Genomic DNA, 19,994 nt, shown 5'->3' with positions numbered 1-19,994 from the left:
TATGAGTTAAGTATACAAGTATTTTCCTTTTCCTGAGCAACTGTGTGTTCCTCTTTATTCAGGCCTGACTAATATCCTTACTACTTCCCAGGTGCCTGGGACAGGTGATCTTTTAGTTTTTACTTTTGCATTTTAGTAGTGATTGTTAAAATCCTGATGCTTAACTAGAGTAAACAAGTTGGATGGTTTCTTTGTTTTGCAGATGCTTTGTTACATAAATTAATGCATAAATTTCTGACCTCTTGGCTCACATGGGTTTTGTTCATGAGTTAGGCACCAGATATGCCACCAGATACATCAGAATACAGGAAATCAAATCTCGCTAATTCAAAATTTCACGGGGGAAGGGAAACCCCCCCTTTATTTAGTCACAGCATGGCCACCCCATGTAAAAAATCATGGGCGTCGCCACCATTGAATGTGAAGGGGCCATGTCCCCCTCACATTTCATAATTCTTCGTTTGGACCCCCCCTTAACATAAAATATGAGTTCACCCAGCGCCGTTTCTATTGCTTCGTGAAAGAATCCATTCCACTTGATGGATAAGAGAAAACACAGAGCACTGAAAATCCACTCCGGGGTTTCCGGCCGCTCCCGACAACAGCTCACCGCGCGCGAGGGAAGTGAATCTCAGCGCGAGCACAGAAATGTTGGTGCAGCTGCTGCAAAGTGGAGGAGGTGACGTCATCCCCATTGCAACCTCACAATGTCTAGCTTTTGCTAAAACCTTATTCTTTTGTTATCTGCCCTCAAAATTAACCCTAGGACACGTTAAATTAATATTCAACTAAACAGTGAAATAAGCTTAGCCTAATGGGGTATTCTTGGTTGATGATGAATTGTTTGCAGTATTTGCTCCCCCCCAGACACAATGGACATAAGGACATTCTTTACAAAGAAGTGGAAAGTCAGTCAGAATTTCCCCACAGGACAGGGTTTTTTTGTCCCAGTGGAAATGTTAGTGCAGTTAGCTGGCTAGTCAATGTTAGGAGATGTATCAGCTAGCTTAATGTTAGCTATCATTTAATTCAAACCCAGTAGGCCTGCCTTACTGTAATGCCAAGAATGAGGTCAAGTCTGCTCTGATGATATTTACTGATTCCTTGTTGTGATGTGAAGAACTTGTTTTGTCTGGTCTTTGGCAGTTTTCTGGAAAGTAACATGGGGAATCAGTGTATGGGGAAGGAATAGTAGAAAGGAAAGCAATGGAAAGAGATGGATGTTATTCCGGGTGGATTGTGAAGGAAAGGGGGATAAAAGTTATGAAGTGGTAGAAATTGTGGTGGCACCAATGTAAAAAGGAGTTATATCTATAAATCTATTTGTTATACTAATCTGTAAATGCTACTGTAGTACCACCATTGCATGTAGGTTGACAAAACTGCACTTGTTCATTGTGTGAAGTTCTCTTTTATGTCGTTGCTTGACACAGTGTGATTTTGTGTTATGAAGACTGCATGATGCCATGTCATTTTTGTTATGAGTATCACTAAATCGGAAAAAAGTAAAATGCACCCACTAAAGTCACTGTTGGTGGTGATCAAAATTGCACCTGTTCATTGTGTGAAGTTATTTTTTATGTGTCACCGTTGCTGGACACAGTGTGATTGTGTGTTATGAAGTTTGCATGATGCCATGTCATGCCTGTTCATTGTGTGAAATTATGAATATTCTTATTTTTAAACATACAGTTGAGTGTCACTATTGCTTGGCCCAGTGACATGTTGTGTTACATCTAAAACTAAATAAAAAAGGAAACACAAACTAAAAAGTAAAATGCACCCATAAAGTCATTGTTGGTGATAAATTGTGTCACATTCATCTCATTATCTTAGGCAGAGCAGTGGGTTTAAAAACAGGCTGATGAATATATGGACTAGTTGAATGAGGACTTATTGTTGAGTCTCGAAAATAGTCATTGAATTAAGTGACTTTTGTAGGTAAAATTAGGTGTTTAACAACCTGTTAAAAATACACCAGAATGCAGGAAATGGTAATTAAAAATTTTCTGGGGAGGACCCCCCCCGCCAGTGTGTCCCCCCCACATTAAAAATGCTTCTGACGCCCCTGTAAAAAATCCTGGCTACGCCACTGCCTTCGGGGATAAATAAAGTTTTGTCTGATCTGATCTGGGTCCACTGATAGTTGTGATTTCTGGGGTTCCAACAGAGAAGTCGCAGTTCGCCCTCTGGTGGACAAACTATGCACCAACACTCAACATGTTTGAATGATCCATCCTCTGTCTCGACATTATGTTTAATTGTCATTTATCAGCCGTTATAATGCTGATGCTAATTTATCAGCAATCATCTCATAATGACATGCCGATTTATCACTTGGGCTCTAGTTGGTTTTGTTGTGAAAAAATCTTCCATGTTGTTTTCCTCTAAGAAATCTTGTTTGCAGGAGCTGCTTTTCATATCATTTTCCCTCTCACTGTTATTTTTTCTCTGTGAACATTGCCATTTAGAATTTTACTTTTTCAGTCGCTTCCAATACAGTGTAATTTATTTTATAAATTAAATCTAAGTATCTGATAATGAAGGCTTTTGGGAAACGCTCACAAAACAGGCTCACATGTGTTGTCCTTTGTTCAGCTGCTGATTGTTGAATAAAGTGAGTTGTTATTGGGAAACACAGCCCTGAATGAGTTGCTGATTAATCTGTTCCTACACGCTACAAATATACTGAGAATGAAATAAAAACATCATTGATCTAGTCATGTAGAATATTAAATGACTTACCGAAGCGTCTGGAGTTTGCAGGATGAGCTCTTTAGTAGAGTAGAGATCCGAATCACTCCTGGATTTCCCAGTGTGTTCTCACTCAGGTCCAGCTCTGTCAGGTGTGAAGAGTTTGAAGTAAGAGCTGATATCAGATCAGTACAGCCGCTCACTGTAATACTGCAGTTACTCAGCCTGCAGACAGAGAACACAGCTGAGAAAAACCTCTTTAAACAACCCACACAATCAACCATCAAAAATAATGGAGTATCAGAAATGTATCAGAAATAACGGAGCTATAACGGAGTGGTGAGAACGTGTACAGTGGACTGTTCACCCACACTCTCAGAACCACAGGAGATTCTGCAGCAGGACTGATTGTGTTAAACAGTGTTCACACTACACTAATATCTTTAAAGATTTAATGTGAACACAAAGAAAAATACCAGGTGAGGAAGTCACCCGACAGTGGTGCTATAATATCTCTGAGGGGTTTGAAATTCAGAGTAATTTCAGTGCAGTAGCCAACATTTATCACCATTATTTAAGGGAAGCACAGGTTCTGCCACATTTCACATGAGATTCATTTACTTACATTAATTAACATAAAATAAATAATGAAGCGTGTTACACTACAGGGGTTCCCTTTTTATAACTAAATGATTTAGATGAACTCTTAATAATTTATTTCCCTTATTCACAGAGTAAAAATATGCCATTTAATCAGTTTTGTCAACAAAATTCAAAAGGGTTTTATTTATCAATTATAAATCTATTACAGTTATTTTTCTTACTTTTTTAATCATTCACTTTTTTCAACATTTTTACTTTTCTCAGACTAAAAATAATTTACTTCAGTTTCTCCAGAGTGCAGTTTGAGTTGTGCAGTAGATCAGAGAGCTCCTTCACTCCTGAGTCTCCAATTGTGTTCTCACTCAGGTCCAGCTCCTTGAGGTGTGAGGGGTTTGTTCTCAGAGCCGATACAACAGCACCACAATCTTCCTCAGAGAGACGGCACTGACACAACCTGCAGGGGGAGCAGATTAATTTCATTGTGCTTTTCCTTCCTCATCTTAACTGACTTTACTTAAAGAGTGTGAAGCTTCCTATCAGGCTCCTGTTCTGCTCTTCTGGATCTGTCTCTGCTTGTTGCTCTGATCATGTCTGGGTATCGTATGACGATATCTCACTGTGTGTCTTGTGTGTTTAAGAATTCTTGACGGTGGTAAGTGCAGTTCTCGCTGTAGTCATGAAATAATCTGACAGGTCCGTACTGTACATTACTCTGTTACTGTAACTTCTTCAACCTGGAGGATTTTATTATCTGCAGATTAACTGGTGGTTTGTGACCAGAGTTTAACATTTCTAGAAGGTTTTCTGTTACTTTTAGTAATAATTATGGTTTCAGTATAAACCTTAATCCAGCTGCTGTTTGCAGGAGATTATTAATAATAATAATAATAATAATAATAATCTCATTATCTGTAGCCGCTTTATCCTGTTCTACAGGGTCGCAGGCGAGCTGGAGCCTATCCCAGCTGACTACGGGTGAAAGGCGGGGTACACCCTGGACAAGTCGCCAGGTCATCACAGGGCTGACACAGAGACACAGACAACCATTCACACTCACATTCACACCTACGGTCAATTTAGAGTCACCAGTTAACCTAACCTGCATGTCTTTGGACTGTGGGGGAAACCGGAGCACCCGGAGGAAACCCACGCGGACACGGGGAGAACATGCAAACTCCACACAGAAAGGCCCTCGCCGGCCACGGGGCTCGAACCCGGACCTTCTTGCTGTGAGGCGACAGCGCTAACCACTACACCACCGTGTTGCCCAATAATAATAATAATAATAATAATATAACTAGTATTATACTTATTCTTTTTCTTATTATTATTACAGGTGTGACGGGTTTAAACACAGAGCTGATGCCAGAGCAGCACAGCCTTCATTTCTCATCCTGCTCTTATTTACCCTGGATACAGAGAGACAACAAGGAAGAGAAGACAACTGTCTTATTTTATGTACAAAATAAATTAATGATGTGATATTGTATACAAATTGAGAATTTAATCTTTTTTTTCTTGTTAATTTATTAACTCTAGATGGTCACTGAGTGGATCATGTACAAATTACTGGGTTGTCATTAAAAACTGATATTATAATAATTCAGTGCTTGACTGAGCACAACTTCAAAAGTAAAAGAAATAGTGTTGAAGGATAAAAGCATTTCATGACACTTTGTCATGTTTTTAAGAAATGACATTGACATACTTGAGTGTTTCCAGGAGGCAGTGTGAATTCTGTAGGAGGTTCGAGATCTGCTTTATTCCTGAGTCTCCTGCTTTATTCCCGCTCAGATCCAGCTCTCTGAGCTGTGAGGGATTTTCTTCCAGAGCTGCAGCCAAAGCAGCACAGCCTTCAGCTGCTACACTGCAGTTACACAGTCTGCAGAAGGAAAGAAGGAGCACAATGAACAGATCGCATCTCATTTGTTCAATAAGAACGCAATATTTTCATTCTTTTCTTTAACAGTTACCTTAGAATTACAGCAATTAGATGTTTACATTGGAATAGAACTTTTACACACTTAAACACCTTTTAGTTAAAAATAATAAATCTAATAATCTATATTTTTAAATCAATGCAAGCTGTTTATTATATTATGTTCAAGTTCTAGTTTAGTGAGGGTTTTTTGTTTTGTTTTTTTTTTCCTGATCTCTTTGCCAGACTTGGACACAGAGAATATGGAGACTCAGAAATGTATTAACAGCATTAAAGTCTGTAGAACATGTACAGCTTTTTTAATGACACATAATTCTGCAGTCGTTTAAACTCAGAGATTAAAATACTGAATTGATGCTTCACTGAAGGATTAGACATAATTTCAGATGTTCCTTCACCTCAGTGTTCTGAGTGGAGACTGTGGATTCTTCAGTCCAGCAGAAAGCTGAGTGACTCCTGGATCCTGCAGACTGTTGTTGCTCAGGTCCAGCTCTCTCACACTGCAGGACTTTAATTTGAGAACGCTGGCTAAAGCTGAACAGCTCTCCACAGTCACATTACTTTTATTCAGCCTAGATATGAAATATGATGTAGACAGAGCTTTATACTCAATATTAATACTTCATTGTGCAGATATTATGGAAAACACAAGACATTTTATTTTCATGTGCACTGAAGTCCATATTCTGGGTTCATCTGGGTCATAAGGGGTCATTTGAGGTTATTTTTAACATCATTCTATTCATTTATTCCTCTTTTAATTTGTCTTGTCTGTTATGTCTCAGTGGTTAAATCAAGTGATTTCATTGAAAAGGTCAAACTTGTTGATCATTTCTACTCTTCTGTTCCTTTCTAGTTTCAGGAGCTTAACACTTTCCAGTGATGGAACCGAACCCAAGTGTTTCTAGAAGGACTATGAGGTTTCTTTGGAGAAACACAGGATATATTATGTTATGTCAGCACTTATAGAAAAGAAAAAATCTATAATTAAAAATACATTTGTGCATACTTGGGTCATCCTTAATGGCAGGTCCCACTAGAAAACATTCTGTGAGTAAAACTCAGCTGACAGTGATGCATAAATAAAAATACTTACCGAATTTTCTGAAATTTACAGTGAGAGTCTTCCAGTAGAGCTGAGAGCTTCTTCACCCCTGAGTCTCCTAGTTCCTTCATGCTCAGATCCAGCTCTTTTAGGAGTAAAGGGTTTTCACCTAAAACTGAATTTAGCCAAGTACAGGCCTCTTGTGCAGCAGGACGTTTCAACAAACTGCAGAAAGTAAAATGTTTTTGTACTTGGTGTTTCCAGAATAATAGACCCACATTAACCAGAACAGTGTGGCTGCTTTTACTTATTTCCTGATGACTTCTCTTTAAATTTAAATGATTAGTGCCCAATGTCTGTCACACACTGGGAAAAAATTAGGACCAGTCGAATAAACCATAAATTACAGTCAATTATCGACTTTATCCTTTTTTTTCAAAGAAACTATGAAAGTTCTTTTTACAGCATTACATTCTGTTTAATATTTATATAATTGTGTTAGTTTATAGAAGAATCACCTCAGTGTTGTTAGTTTACAGTCTGGATCCTGGAGTAAATCAGTGAGCAGCTTCACTCCTGATGCTCCAGGGTCGTTCCCTCTGAGATCCAGCTCTATCAGGTGGGATGATTTCAGAGCTTCAGCCAGAGCAGCGTATCCTTCCTCTGTTATCCTGCAGTCTGAAAGTCTGTGTAAAATATTGCCAAAGAGGAGACAGAATAAACTGGGTGAACATCTCAGGAAACAGTACAGTTTACAGTGATGGTGTTTCAGTCCAGCAGAAAGCTGAGTGACTCCTGGATCCTGCAGACTGTTGTTGCTCAGGTCCAGCTCTCTCACACTGCAGGACTTTAATTTGAGAACGCTGGCTAAAGCTGAACAGCTCTCCACTTGTGAGTAAAACTCACCTGACAGTGATGCATAAATAAAAATACTTACAAAATTTTCTGAAATTTACAGTGAGAGTCTTCCAGTAGAGCTGAGAGCTTCTTCACCCCTGAGTCTCCTGGTTCCTTCATGCTCAGATCCAGCTCTTTTAGGAGTAAAGGGTTTTCATCTAAAACTGAATTTAGCCAAATACAGGCCTGGAAAAGGTGCACAAGCAACAGGGATGACTGCAGCCTTGAGAGGATTGTCAAGAAAAGTCAATTCAAGAACTTGGGAGAGCTTCACAAGGAGTGGACTGAGGCTGGTGTCAGTGCATCAAGAGCCACCACACACAGACATCTTCAGGAAAGAGGCTACAACTGTTGCATTCCTAATATCAAGCCCCTCCTGGACCAAAGACAACATCAGAAGCATCTTACCTGGATTAAGGAGAGAAAGACCTGGACTGTTGCTCAGTGGTCCAAAGTCCTCTTTTCAGATGAAAGTAAATTTTGCACTTCATTTGGAATTCAAGGTCCTAGAGTCTGGAGGAAGAGTGGAGAGGCACAAAATCCAAGGTGTTTGAAGTTCAGTGTGAAGTTTCTGCAGTCTGTGATGATTTGGGGTGCCATGTCATCTGCTGGTGTTGGTCCATTGTGTTTTATCAAGTCCAAAATTAACACAACGTCTACCAGGAGATTTTCGAGCACTTCATGCTTCCATCTGCTGACCAGCTTTATGGAGATACCGATTTCCTTTTCCAGCAGGACTTAGCACCTGACCACAGTGCCAAAACTACAACCAAATGGTTTGGTGACCATGATATTACCGTGCTTGATTGGCCCGCCAACTCGCCTGACCTGAACCCCAGAGAGAATCTATGGGCGATTATCAAGAGGAAGATGAGAAACACCTGACCCAAAAATACAGACAAGTTGAAGGCTGTGATCAAAACAACCTGGGCTTCAATAACATCTCAGCAGCGCCACAGGCTGATCACCTCCATGCCATGCCACACTGATGTTGTAATTCGTGGTAAAGGAGCCCCAAGCAAGCATTGAGTGTGTAAATGAACATATTTTCAGAAGGTGGACATTTCTGTATTGTAAATCCTTTTTTGATTGCTCTTTGGAAATATTCGAATAATCTGAGATACTGGATTTCTGATTTCCATGAGCTATAAGCCATAATCATCAAAATTTAAGCAAAAAAGGTTTGAAATATTTCACTTTACGTGCAATGAATATAGAATATATGAAAGTTTACCTTTTTGAATTAAATTACAAAAAATGAACTTTTTCATGATATTCATGATGTTTGAGATGCACAAGTATATACATATATAAACATAAATATTTCTGTAATTATTTTCCTCTTTATTCTTTGTGTATTAGTTGCAATAAGCAATTCTTCAGATCAAGTCGACCCAATAGGAGAGATGAACTCACCTCAGCTTCTCCAGTTTACAGTTTGGACTCTTCAGTCCAACACAAAGCTGCTTCACTCCCGAGTCCTCCAGATGGTTACTGCTCAGATCCACCTCAGTCAGTTTGGAGGATTCAGAGCTGAGAACTGTGTGTAAAGCTGAGTAGCTTCTCTCTGTCAGGTTACAATCACTGAGCCTGAAAGAAGGGAGAGACATTTCAAACAAAAATACTATTCGACCATGAGTTTTGTTGATTAAACAGTATATTTAATCGATAGTGTGAGGGAGAACTGAACCATGACTCTCTAGCAAGGTATCGACCCTGACAAAAGGAAGTGTGTGTCTCAGGACTCAGTGTATTAGTAATTCACACACACCGTATTTATTCGGCCCGCTTACGTTAATAATCCAGACTCAGAATATCTTTGTATGTGTTCAATTCCCAGCGGCTTGTGCTCATTTTTAATTATCTACTCGCCAATACTGCTCTGTGTGCTCAGCTCAGCCGTCCTCTCTATTTAACACCGTGGAGCCCAGTACCCCTCGGGGGGTACGTTTTGAACTGTCCCAAACAAACTTTAGGTTCTCCGTGAGTTTTACTTCTAGAAACACATGAGTAACATCATAAGAAACCTTGAATCTTCTAGTTTTCAAATATATAAGTTTTAAAATAAGAATGTGTAAATTGCGCCTTGTAAAGAAAATAAAAAGAAATGTTATGATTTCAGGCAGCTGAGGGAGCAGCAGCCTGTTTTTGACACACCCCTCAGGTATTCAGATGATAAATGCCCTGGTAATGACCACCGTTATTGGGTGACAGCACAGGAGTGTGAACACGCCCCACCCATAGAGTATAAACAAACATGTATGGACAGAGATGTTTTGGTTGTTTGTATACACCGCTAACCAGTGGAAGGATGTCCAGCACACGGATGGTGCCTGCAGAAGCCTCACTGCTGATTCAGGAAGAACTCGCTTTGGAGAGTGAGTCAGACAACGCAATGTCGGAGTTATCCAGTGATGACGGCGACGATGAGCTACATTTTGAGCTTCGTTTAGATCCTGTAGAGGACATTTCTGATGAGTAAGTAACCAAATATCTATTTTACTACTTGTTGTCATGTTAACTAGCGCTTGTTTCGCAATACAGAGCATCTAGCTGTAACTAGTAGATTGAAACATGCTATTGAAGACATTATTCAGTTGCCAAACTACACCTCAGTTGTATTTTGCTGGTCAGATGATCATAAGGCTGAATGTCACGTTGTGGTCAGAGTTGTGTTCACAGTCAGGATGCAATGCATAGCCTTCATTTGTTGCTAGTTACTTATTTTCCGTGCATAATTCTGTCCATACGATTATAAAATGTAGGCATACAAATGTAGGTTACACAGAGAGTAGTATACTGTTGTTTTGATACTTAGGCTACTGTGTATTTCTCTTTGTTATGAAATGTGTGAACTGAAACTAAAGATGTGTAAATTCAGATTAGGTGTGATGGATCGGTGTGAATGATGGCCCACTCAATGTGTCAGATGGGCTATAAGACAGAGATATGATAAGATATGCAGATCATTGTCTTTATGTGTCTGTTTTGTAATGGTGATTTCAATGTTTCAAAAAGACAATGAAAGAGCAACTTATGCCGCTTTTCCACTACAAACGCGGCTGAGCCGTGCCGTGCCGAGTCGAGCTGAGTCGGGCTGAGTGGGGCTGTTGGAGTTGCATTTCGACTACAACCGCGCTGAACCGTGCTGGCTGGAAGTGGGTGGACACATTGGGTGGAGTTAGCGAAAGTGGGTGGACGTCACGTGATGTCGTTAAGCAGCGCAAACAGTGACATCAGTGACAGTGGCGGAACAAGTCAGAGCCGGGCCGGGGGCGGGGCAAATGACCGGGCCCTTTATTAAAGCTTATCATAACATCATTTTAGGCTACAAAATGTCCGCAACTGCAGTGTTTACCAATTTCAACACTACCGGGTGCAACTATACGTTATTTAGTACATCAAGTCCTTCAAACAAACATGTAACTCAGAAACAAAAAACATTAGGATACTGTACATGGCTCATAATAAAACATCAATAGCCTATACTGCGCACATTATTTGAAGGGCATACGAATGAGCGCTCAGAGTGGTGACAGGAAGAGTCAGAAATAAAAGGAGGGCGGTGCAAACCTCACTGAATGCACTGTGTTTACCAATTTCAACACTACGGGGTGCAACTATGTTATTTTGTACATTAAGTCCTTCAAACGAACATGTAACTCAGAAACAAAAAAAACATTCGGCGACATACTGTACATGGCTCATAATAAAACATCAATAGCCTACTGCGCGCATTATTTGAAGGGCATACGACGAGCCTTGCGCTCCGCGAACTCGTCCACGATGCTCTGTATGTCACTGATTCAGTGATCTTTTAAGCGGTAGTCTCACGACCCGAATAGTAAACAATAAACATGGAGGACATGGAGTCGTTAGTGTTGCTGGTCTTGGTGCTGTGGCTTGTTGTCACCGACAACGCGGACAGATACTGGCAAGAGCGTATAGATGAGGCGAGGCACATAAGGCTTCAGAAATTCTCGTAATTCGTAATTCTTCTTCTTCCGGGTTTGCGGTGTTTACAGATCCCAGCGCGCTCGCGGGGCGTGTGTGGGCATGTGAGGACACTCCTCCTCACCAATCAGTGCACAGGGGAGTGTCTGCTCACGCCCCCAACCTCACTCGGCACGGTTTGGCTCGCTTCAGCCCCACTCCAAAACGGTGTGAGTTTTAGGGGCTAAGCAGGGCTGAAACGAGCTGAGTCGTGCTGGTTTTTGGTAGTCGAAACGCGAGCCGTGTCGGGCTGAAGTGAGCTGAAGCGAGCTGAAGTGAGCTGAAAAAGGGTAGTGGAAAAGGGCCATTACAATAGCCTAGTATGATATTTGCAAAACTTTTGCTAAAATATTTTCTATTCACGTTTACAGTGATGTGGAGAACATCCCACCTGCACCAGCTTGGAAGAGAGGACAGACCCAGGCCAAACAGCAACCACTTTCATGGAAGACAGAAAGTGATGCAGATATCATTCCACCACCACTGCGGATTCTTCCTGCAAGGGAGCCTGGTGTGCAGCTGAGAGCAGAAGACAACTACACTCCTCTGAATCTTTTCAAGCTGTTTGTTTCAGAAGATGCTGTGGAAACCCTTTGCCACAACACAAGCAAGCTGCCCGGAGCATTGCCGGGGGTGCAAAGTACAGATGGGTGAATGTTGGAGTTGCTGAATTCTACAGATTCCTTGGACTGGTATTCTACATGGCCATGCTCAAGATGCATCACGTCAGGGACTACTGGAGGGGAAACAACATCTTCTTCTCTATCCCTTTCCCAGCACAGGTGACTGCAAGGGACAGATTCAGATCTATCATTTGGAATTTGCACATGAGTGACCCAGATAAAGACAGAGAGAATGACGCCAAGAAGGGAACCTCAGCACATGACAAACTGTTCCGTGTCAAACCCCTCATGTACAGTGGAGCAAAAAAGTATTTAGTCAGCCACCAATTGTGTAAGTTCTCCCACTTAAAAAGATGAGAGGCCTGTAATTTTCATCATAGGTACACTTCAACTATGAGAGACAGAATGGGGGGAAAGAATCCAGGAAATCACATTGTAGGATTTTTAATGAATTAATTGGTAAATTCCTCAGTAAAATAAGTATTTGGTCACCTACAAACAAGCAAGATTTCTGGCTCTCACAGACCTGTAACTTCTTCTTTAAGAGGCTCCTCTGTCCTCCACTCGTTACCTGTATTAATGGCACCTGTTTGAACTCATTATCAGTATAAAAGACACCTGTCCACAACCTCAAACAGTCGCACTCCAAACTCCACTATGGCCAATACCAAAGAGCTGTCAAAGGACACCAGAAACAAAATTGTAGACCTGCGCCAGGCTGGGAAGACTGAATCTGCAATAGGTAAGCAGCTTGGTGTGAAGAAATCAACTGTGGGAGCAATTATTAGAAAATGGAAGACATACAAGACCACTGATAATCTCCCTCGATCTGGGGCTCCATGCAAGATCTCACCCCGTGGGGTCAAAATGATCACAAGAATGGTGAGCAAAAATCCCAGAACCACACGGGGGGACCTAGTGAATGACCTGCAGAGAGCTGGGACCAAAGTAAAAAGGCTACCATCAGTAACACACTACGCTGCCAGGGACTCAAATCCTGCAGTGCCAGACGTGTCCCCATGCTTAAGCCAGTACATGTCCAGGCCCATCTGAAGTTTGCTAGAGAGCATTTGGATGATCCAGAAGAGGATTGGGAGAATGTCATATGGTCAGATGAAACCAAAATAGAACTTTTTGGTAAAAACTCAACTTGTCGTGTTTGGAGGAGAAAGAATGCTGAGTTGCATCCAAAGAACACCATACCTACTGTGAAGCACGGGGGTGGAAACGTCATGCTTTGGGGCTGTTTTTCTGCAAAGGGACCAGGACGACTGATCCGTGTAAAGGAAAGAATGAATGGGGCCATGTATCATGAGATTTTGAGTGAAAACCTCCTTCCATCAGCAAGAGCATTGAAGATGAAATGTGGCTGGGTCTTTCAGCATGACAATGATCCCAAACACACCGCCCGGGCAACGAAGGAGTGGCTTTGTAAGAAGCATTTCAAGGTCCTGGAGTGGCCTAGCCAGTCTCCAGATCTCAACCCCACAGAAAATCTTTGGAGGGAGTTGAAAGTCCCTGTTGCCCAGTGACAGCCCCAAAACATCACTGCTCTAGAGGAGATCTGCATGGAGGAATGGGCCAAAATACCAGCAACAGTGTGTGAAAACCTTGTGAAGACTTACAAAAAACGTTTGGCCTCTGTCATTGCCAACAAAGGATATATAACAAAATATTGAGATGAACTTTTGTTATTTACCAAATACTTATTTTCCACCATAATTTGCAAATAAATTCTTTAAAAATCAGACAATGTGATTTTCTGGATTTTTTTTTTCTCATTTTGTCTCTCAGTTGAAGTGTACCTATGATGAAAATTACAGGCCTCTCTCATCTTTTTAAGTGGGAGAACTTGCACAATTGGTGACTGACTAAATACTTTTTTGCCCCACTGTACACTATCCAGAATGCCTGTAAGGCATTCTATCATCCCCGCAGGAACCTGTCTGTGGGTGAATGCATGGTGGCTTCCAGAGGCCATACTATGAGATAGTATATGAAGGACAAACCAACTAACTGGGGCTTCAAGTTGTTTGTACTTGCAGACTCCAGCAATGGGTACACCACTGACTTTTCTGTATACACAGGAAAGACCAACTTCCCCACAGGTCATGGCCTCTCTTATGACTCAGTCATGTCACTTATTCAGAGAGGATATTTGGGGTCAGGATACCACGTGTACATGGACAATTTCTATGGAGCACTTGCATGTGACGTCACATCCGCTCCAGATTGTAGACAAACGCCATCTTGTCGGTTAAACGCCATATTTCCGCCACTGACTTTCATTATTTTTCGCCAAAATATTCAAATATTACCGTGCCACAACACCGGAGAGTTGCATGGCATATAAATGCCACAACAGGAGAGGTCAGAAAACGGGAAGTTAGTTTCATAGGCTGCCACGGGACCCTGACAGGCGCGCAAAATGGATTGCTGCTATCGGCCGGGCTGATCCAAACAACAAGAACAAGCCATGGGTACCGACTGGAAGGAACGATCACTGGCGCCTGTGCAGTGACCATTTCATCTCAGGTTCGTCATGTATTTATTTCAGTATATCCATGTGGTTATTTGCAGCATAAGTTTATGACTTGCTCTAATAAAAAATTCCGGGAAGTGGGAGCCTGAGAAAAGGGTTGGGGCGGGGTGGATTGGGTCTTTAGTGGTGTGGTACAAAAAAAAAAAACAGTAAAGAACTTATAAGAATTTACCACTGTCTTAGTAGTAAATCCTTATAAATATAAGGATAAATCCTTATAGGGATTTATAAATAAATATATATGCCATGTATGATTCAACCATAATTGGCTGGTCAGTGCTATGCTAGATACTACTGATATATCTAGCATCAGTTCTAGTGCTCAATACTTAAGTGACTTACCCGTCCAATGAGGATTATTTTCTTCTTTACAAGATGCCACATCTTAGGGGGGCTGACAAATCCTGAATTTCTGTAGAGATAACTGTCCAAAGATTTATAAGCACGCAGTGCTTCACCACTGAACTTTTATGCTCCTCCATAAAACTTTTAAAACTGAACTTTTATGCTCCTCCTACTCAAGCGAGTAGGACGCTTCTTTGCTTTGCTCCTGCTTTCTTAATCTTTATTTCTATACTTTACTTTCTCATTGAATTTCCACTTTTTTTTCTCTTTTCTTCATCTTTATAAGCTTTTAATTTAATTTTAATTTCCACTTTTTTTTTTTTTAAATGCCAAGAAGCAAAAAATCCTGCAGAAAATGCATGGGATTAGAACAGAGGATTTCTATTCTGGAATCAAAGATTAATGCTCTGCCAAAGACGGACGAATTAAAAGCGATATCTCAGGAAAGGAGTACAGAAACAGTGGCTGAGAATGCAGAGATTGCGCTCCGACAGACTGAGGACATTGCAGACCAAGTGGAAGAATTCATAACTCAAGCTGTACAAAATGTGAGTACTGAAAACTGGCAAATGATGGGTGCTAAGCCCAAAAATAAAAACAGAAGAGTAATTACTTCAACACCAGCTCGTTCTACAAATTACAATAGGATCTACAATCCTATGGAAAATCCACAGCCCATAAAGCTTCAGAACAAATTTGAATGCCTCAGGGATGTGGAAGAGGATTTGTCAAGTGGACAAACACATAGTAAAAAGAGATTGCACCAAGATCGAAGAGCTGTGAGAAGGGGCAAAAAGCAGCTCGTAACACCACCTGATCCCACAACCCTTGTTCTTGGTGATTCCACTGTAAGACAATTAAAAGGTTATGAGATGATTATTTGTTGTCTTCCAAATGCATCCATCTCTGACACCAAAGACAGCATTTTGAAACTCATGTCCGAGCATAAAACGATTAAGCGTATCGTTGTACATGTGGGAGCAAATGATGTTTTCAGAGAACAGCTGTTTGTCCAAGATGATTTCAGAAAACTTTTTTCTGAGCTCTATAAGACTGGAATTCAATCTTTTATCAGTGGCCCACTCCCAGCGAGAGGAAGTTTTGCTTTTTCTCGACTCTTCAGTCTTCACACCTGGCTTGGAAAAACTTGTTCTTCATTTGGTATGAATTTTCATAGACAATTTTAATCTTTTTTGGAATCGCAAAGAATTCTACAAGCCAAATAGCACTGAACTCAGCTGGATTGGAGCCAAAGTCTTAGCAGACCACTACAAACTTGCAATCATTTCTCAGCCAGCACTGAGGAAAACAGTTGATAAGATGACGCAGACTGACATAGTTACAAAGCCTAAACAATCATCTTTGCAAGTCGTCATCAAGGACACACAAACATCTAACTTGCAGGCCTCCCAACATTCAAGGACAGATGACTCCACTTCTCCTCGGATGGATTTCCCAAATAGCATGAAAAAATTGCTCCCAATGGCTACACTCTCTTTTTCCAGCCCAAATTTGTCGCGACAAGCAGTGTACCCAGTTCATCAAAATTGTGTTCGTCCAGGACTTTCAGCTGGCTACAAATCTTTTTCACCATCCAAAACATACATGTCATCTCCAGTCCTTTCACCCTCAAACCAAATGGAACATTTAGAAAGTCTTGTTTGATGTACTCTGGGTCCCTGCAAATGGATGTAGAAAAAAGCTGGGACCCGATGTTGACACTATTCCTGTGTTGATAAGAAACAGAAAACATAGAGCACATTTAACCCTGGGGGTGAACCAATCTAATCTCCTTCCTGTTTTAAAACAGCATCAGAGTGCACAACCAAATATTACTGTAAAACTAGCCCTTCTGAACATTAGATCACTTTTAAACAAGTCATTTTTAATTAATGATCTTATTTGTAGACACAATCTTGATTTTTTGCTTCTAACTGAAACTTGGCTGGATCAAGCAAATAGTGCTACCACCCTTATCGAAGCAGCTCCCCCAAATTTTAATTTTTTGAATGTTACCCGACAAGGGAAAGGTGGAGGGATCGCAAATATATTCAAAGTCTCTTTTCAATGTAAACAATCCTCACTTGGTGATTTTATGTCCTTTGAACACTTATGTGCACTTGTTACATGCTCTCCTAACATATTATTATTAACTATTTATAGGCCTCCGAGACATTCAGCCAAAGTCTTTCTTGAAGAGTTTGGTGAATTGTTATCAGTCATTTGCTAAGAGTTTGATTGTCTTATTATATCTGGGGATTTTAACTTGCATGTAGATAATACTGATAACATTTATGCCAAAGAACTATTTGCAATTATTGATAACTTTAACCTAGTACAACATGTACAGGGGCCGACCCACTCTCGTGGTCATACTCTTGACCTCGTCATCACAAAGGGTCTTACTGTTTCTTATACTGTTGTTGACCTGGCCTTATCTGATCATTTCTGTGTTTTCTTTGAAGTTTCTATGTCTCCTCACATTCAGAATAGCTCAACGACTATAGGCAGGAGAGTCATAAACGACAACACTTGTGCTCTTTTTAAGCAAGCTCTCTCTCAGAACTCAACCAAAATGTCAGACTCTGTAGATGATTTACTGGATTTTTTTAATTTAAATATGACCCAAATTATGGATGATATTGCTCCATTCAAAATAAAAAGAGTCAATGATAAGCAGAAAGCACCATGGAAGCAGTACCCGGCGGTTAAACTGCTAAAGAGAGAATGTAGAAAGACTGAAAGAAAATGGCGCAAATCTAAACTTCACATCCATTATCAAATCCATAAAGAGATGCTTTGTAATTATAATTATGAAATTCGTAAAGCAAGACAGTCTTTCTTCTCCAACATCATCAGCAGGAATATGAACAATGCCCGTGTGCTATTTTCAACAGTAGAGAAGCTAACTAATCCCCCACCACAATTAGCACCTGAACTTCTCTCAGTTAATAAATGCAATGAGTTTGCATCTTTCTTCAAAGGTAAAATTGATAAAATACGGCAGAATATTTCTCATAATATATCTCAGTTGCAAAAAATTGAAAAACTGCAATCACCAATGACACAGATAGATAACTTTAACACAATGTCAGAATTTTGTTTAATTGATTATGAGACTCTTGAAAAAACTGTACAAAATCTCAGTTCCTCAACATCTGAACTGGACATTCTGCCCACCAACTTTTTTAAGTCTGTTCTTCATCTTATAATTACAGATGTGCTTCAAATTATAAATACATCCTTGGAGACTGGTGTTGTTCCTGTGTCCCTAAAAAAAGCTGTTGTAAAGCCCCTTCTTAAAAAAATAATCTGGATCCTTCAGTGTTAAATAATTACAGGCCAATATCAAATCTACCATTCATCGGGAAAATCCTGGAAAAAATTGTCTTCAATCAATTAACTGCCTTCTTGATATCAAACAGCCGTTTTGATAATTTTCAGTCAGGATTTCGTGCCAATCATAGCACTGAAACAGCGCTGATTAAAGTTATAAATGACATACGTCTTAATACTGATGCAGGCAAAACATCGGTCCTGATATTACTGGACCTCAGTGCAGCTTTTGATACTGTTGATCACAACATACTGCTATATCGACTTGAACACTGGGTTGGATTGACTGGTAAAGTTATCAATTGGTTAAAATCATACTTAAAAGATAGAAGCTTCTTTGTTACCCTGGGAAATTGTTCCTCAACGTCAATGCCCTTGACCTGTGGTGTCCCCCAGGGGTCAATTCTTGGACCATTACTTTTCAACCTTTATATGCTCCCACTTGGGCAAATTATCAATAAAAATTCAATTTTGTATCACTGCTATGCAGATGATACCCAAATTTATTTTGCTCTATCACCAAATGATTATGCCCCCCTTGAATGTCTCTACCAGTGTATCGATCAAATCAATAGCTGGATGTCACAAAATTTTCTTCAGCTGAACACAGATAAAACAGAAGTAATTCTATTTGGAAAAAAAGATGAAAGACTCAGGATTACCACTATTCTTGACACAAAAGGGATTAAAACTAAAGAAATGGTTAAAAATCTTGGTGTTTTCATTGACAGCGAGCTAAACTTTGACAGTCACATGAAAGCAATCACTAAAACGGCATTTTATCACCTAAAAAACATTTCTAAACTAAGAGGACTTATGTCAAAACATGATCTGGAAAAACTAATACATGCCTTCATCTCTAGTAGGGTTGATTACTGCAATGGCCTTTTCACAGGCCTGCCAAAAAAGACCATCAAACGACTTCAGTTGGTTCAAAATGCAGCGGCTAGGGTTCTCACACGAACAAAAAGAACAGAGCACATTACTCCAATTCTAAGGTCCCTTCACTGGCTTCCAGTAAGCTACAGAATTGACTTTAAAGTATTGCTGCTGGTGTACAAATCTCTAAATGGTACAGGGCCCAATTACCTCTCTGATATGTTGCAGCGGCCTAACCCAATCAGATCTACCAGATCGCAACAGAAAAATTTACTATTAAAACCAGTTGTTAAAACAAAGTGTGGTGAAGCAGCTTTTAGCTACTATGCAGTACAGCTATGGAACCAACTGCCAGAGGACATTAAAAATGCTCCTGCTGTTGGCAGCTTCAAATCTAGGTTAAAGACCAAGCTGTTTTTAGATGCTTTCTGTTAAATAATTAATATTTTTACATTTTTTATAATCTTTACTTTCTCTGCATGTTTTAAATTTACTTTAACTTTATTCTATTTTATTCTGCTAGTTTTTTTTTCTTTCTTTTTCTCCTTTTTCTTTTTCTTTTTGGCATTTTAATATTTTATTTCTACTATTGTTTAATTCTTATTATTTTCTTTTAATTCTTTTAATTAATTATTTTAGAATAAAGATAAAATTATTTTATGTAATTTTATTTCTCTATTGTTTACTGTTTTTGTTTTTACTTCTGTAAAGCACATTGAACTGCCATTGTGTATGAAATGTGCTATATAAATAAACTTGCCTTGCCTTGCCTTGAACAGCGAGGGAAAGTTGATGAGGTAATTATACATGTCCGGGTATTCCACCTCCGGCAATTCAAAATCCACTGACACGGTCGTGAAAACTCCATCCGGTAAGCCGGGTGAAAACTCTGTCTGGGTCACTAATCTGTAGATTGTTTATATTAGACATATATCTAGTTATCTGTTCATTAGAAAAATGAGCCGTGTAGTCCGTCGGTTGAAATTGATCCATTCTGTACACGAGTGCAGCAGTATTCAGCTGTGTTGTTGACCGACAAGATGGCGGCTGTTAACTTTCCGGTCACGTGACTGCAAGATCTCTATACCAGCCCAAAGC

General features: G+C 40.1%; 2 protein-coding genes across 2 annotated transcripts in view; both read right to left on the bottom strand.

Annotated features, from left to right (window-relative positions):
• The window catches only part of LOC132888209 (protein NLRC5-like), a 951,571-nt gene that overhangs the window by 213,153 nt on the left and 718,424 nt on the right, over positions 1-19,994 (bottom strand). The window lies entirely within an intron of this gene.
• LOC132887624 (NACHT, LRR and PYD domains-containing protein 3-like) overlaps positions 1-19,994 on the bottom strand; it is a 75,965-nt gene that overhangs the window by 21,623 nt on the left and 34,348 nt on the right. The window contains exons 8-13 of the mRNA XM_060923091.1: positions 8,595-8,768; positions 6,800-6,967; positions 6,333-6,506; positions 5,006-5,179; positions 3,578-3,751; positions 2,746-2,919 (exon numbers count right to left, since the gene is read on the bottom strand). Of these exons, the coding sequence (XP_060779074.1) occupies positions 2,746-2,919; positions 3,578-3,751; positions 5,006-5,179; positions 6,333-6,506; positions 6,800-6,967; positions 8,595-8,768 (1,038 nt within the window). The remainder of the gene's footprint in view (positions 1-2,745; positions 2,920-3,577; positions 3,752-5,005; positions 5,180-6,332; positions 6,507-6,799; positions 6,968-8,594; positions 8,769-19,994) is intronic.

This window comes from Neoarius graeffei, chromosome 6 (genome assembly GCF_027579695.1).
Source record: "Neoarius graeffei isolate fNeoGra1 chromosome 6, fNeoGra1.pri, whole genome shotgun sequence".
NCBI classification, from domain to species: Eukaryota; Metazoa; Chordata; class Actinopteri; order Siluriformes; family Ariidae; genus Neoarius; species Neoarius graeffei.
Note: the sequence above shows the minus strand (reverse complement) of the source record. Positions and strands in the feature narration are given on the sequence as shown.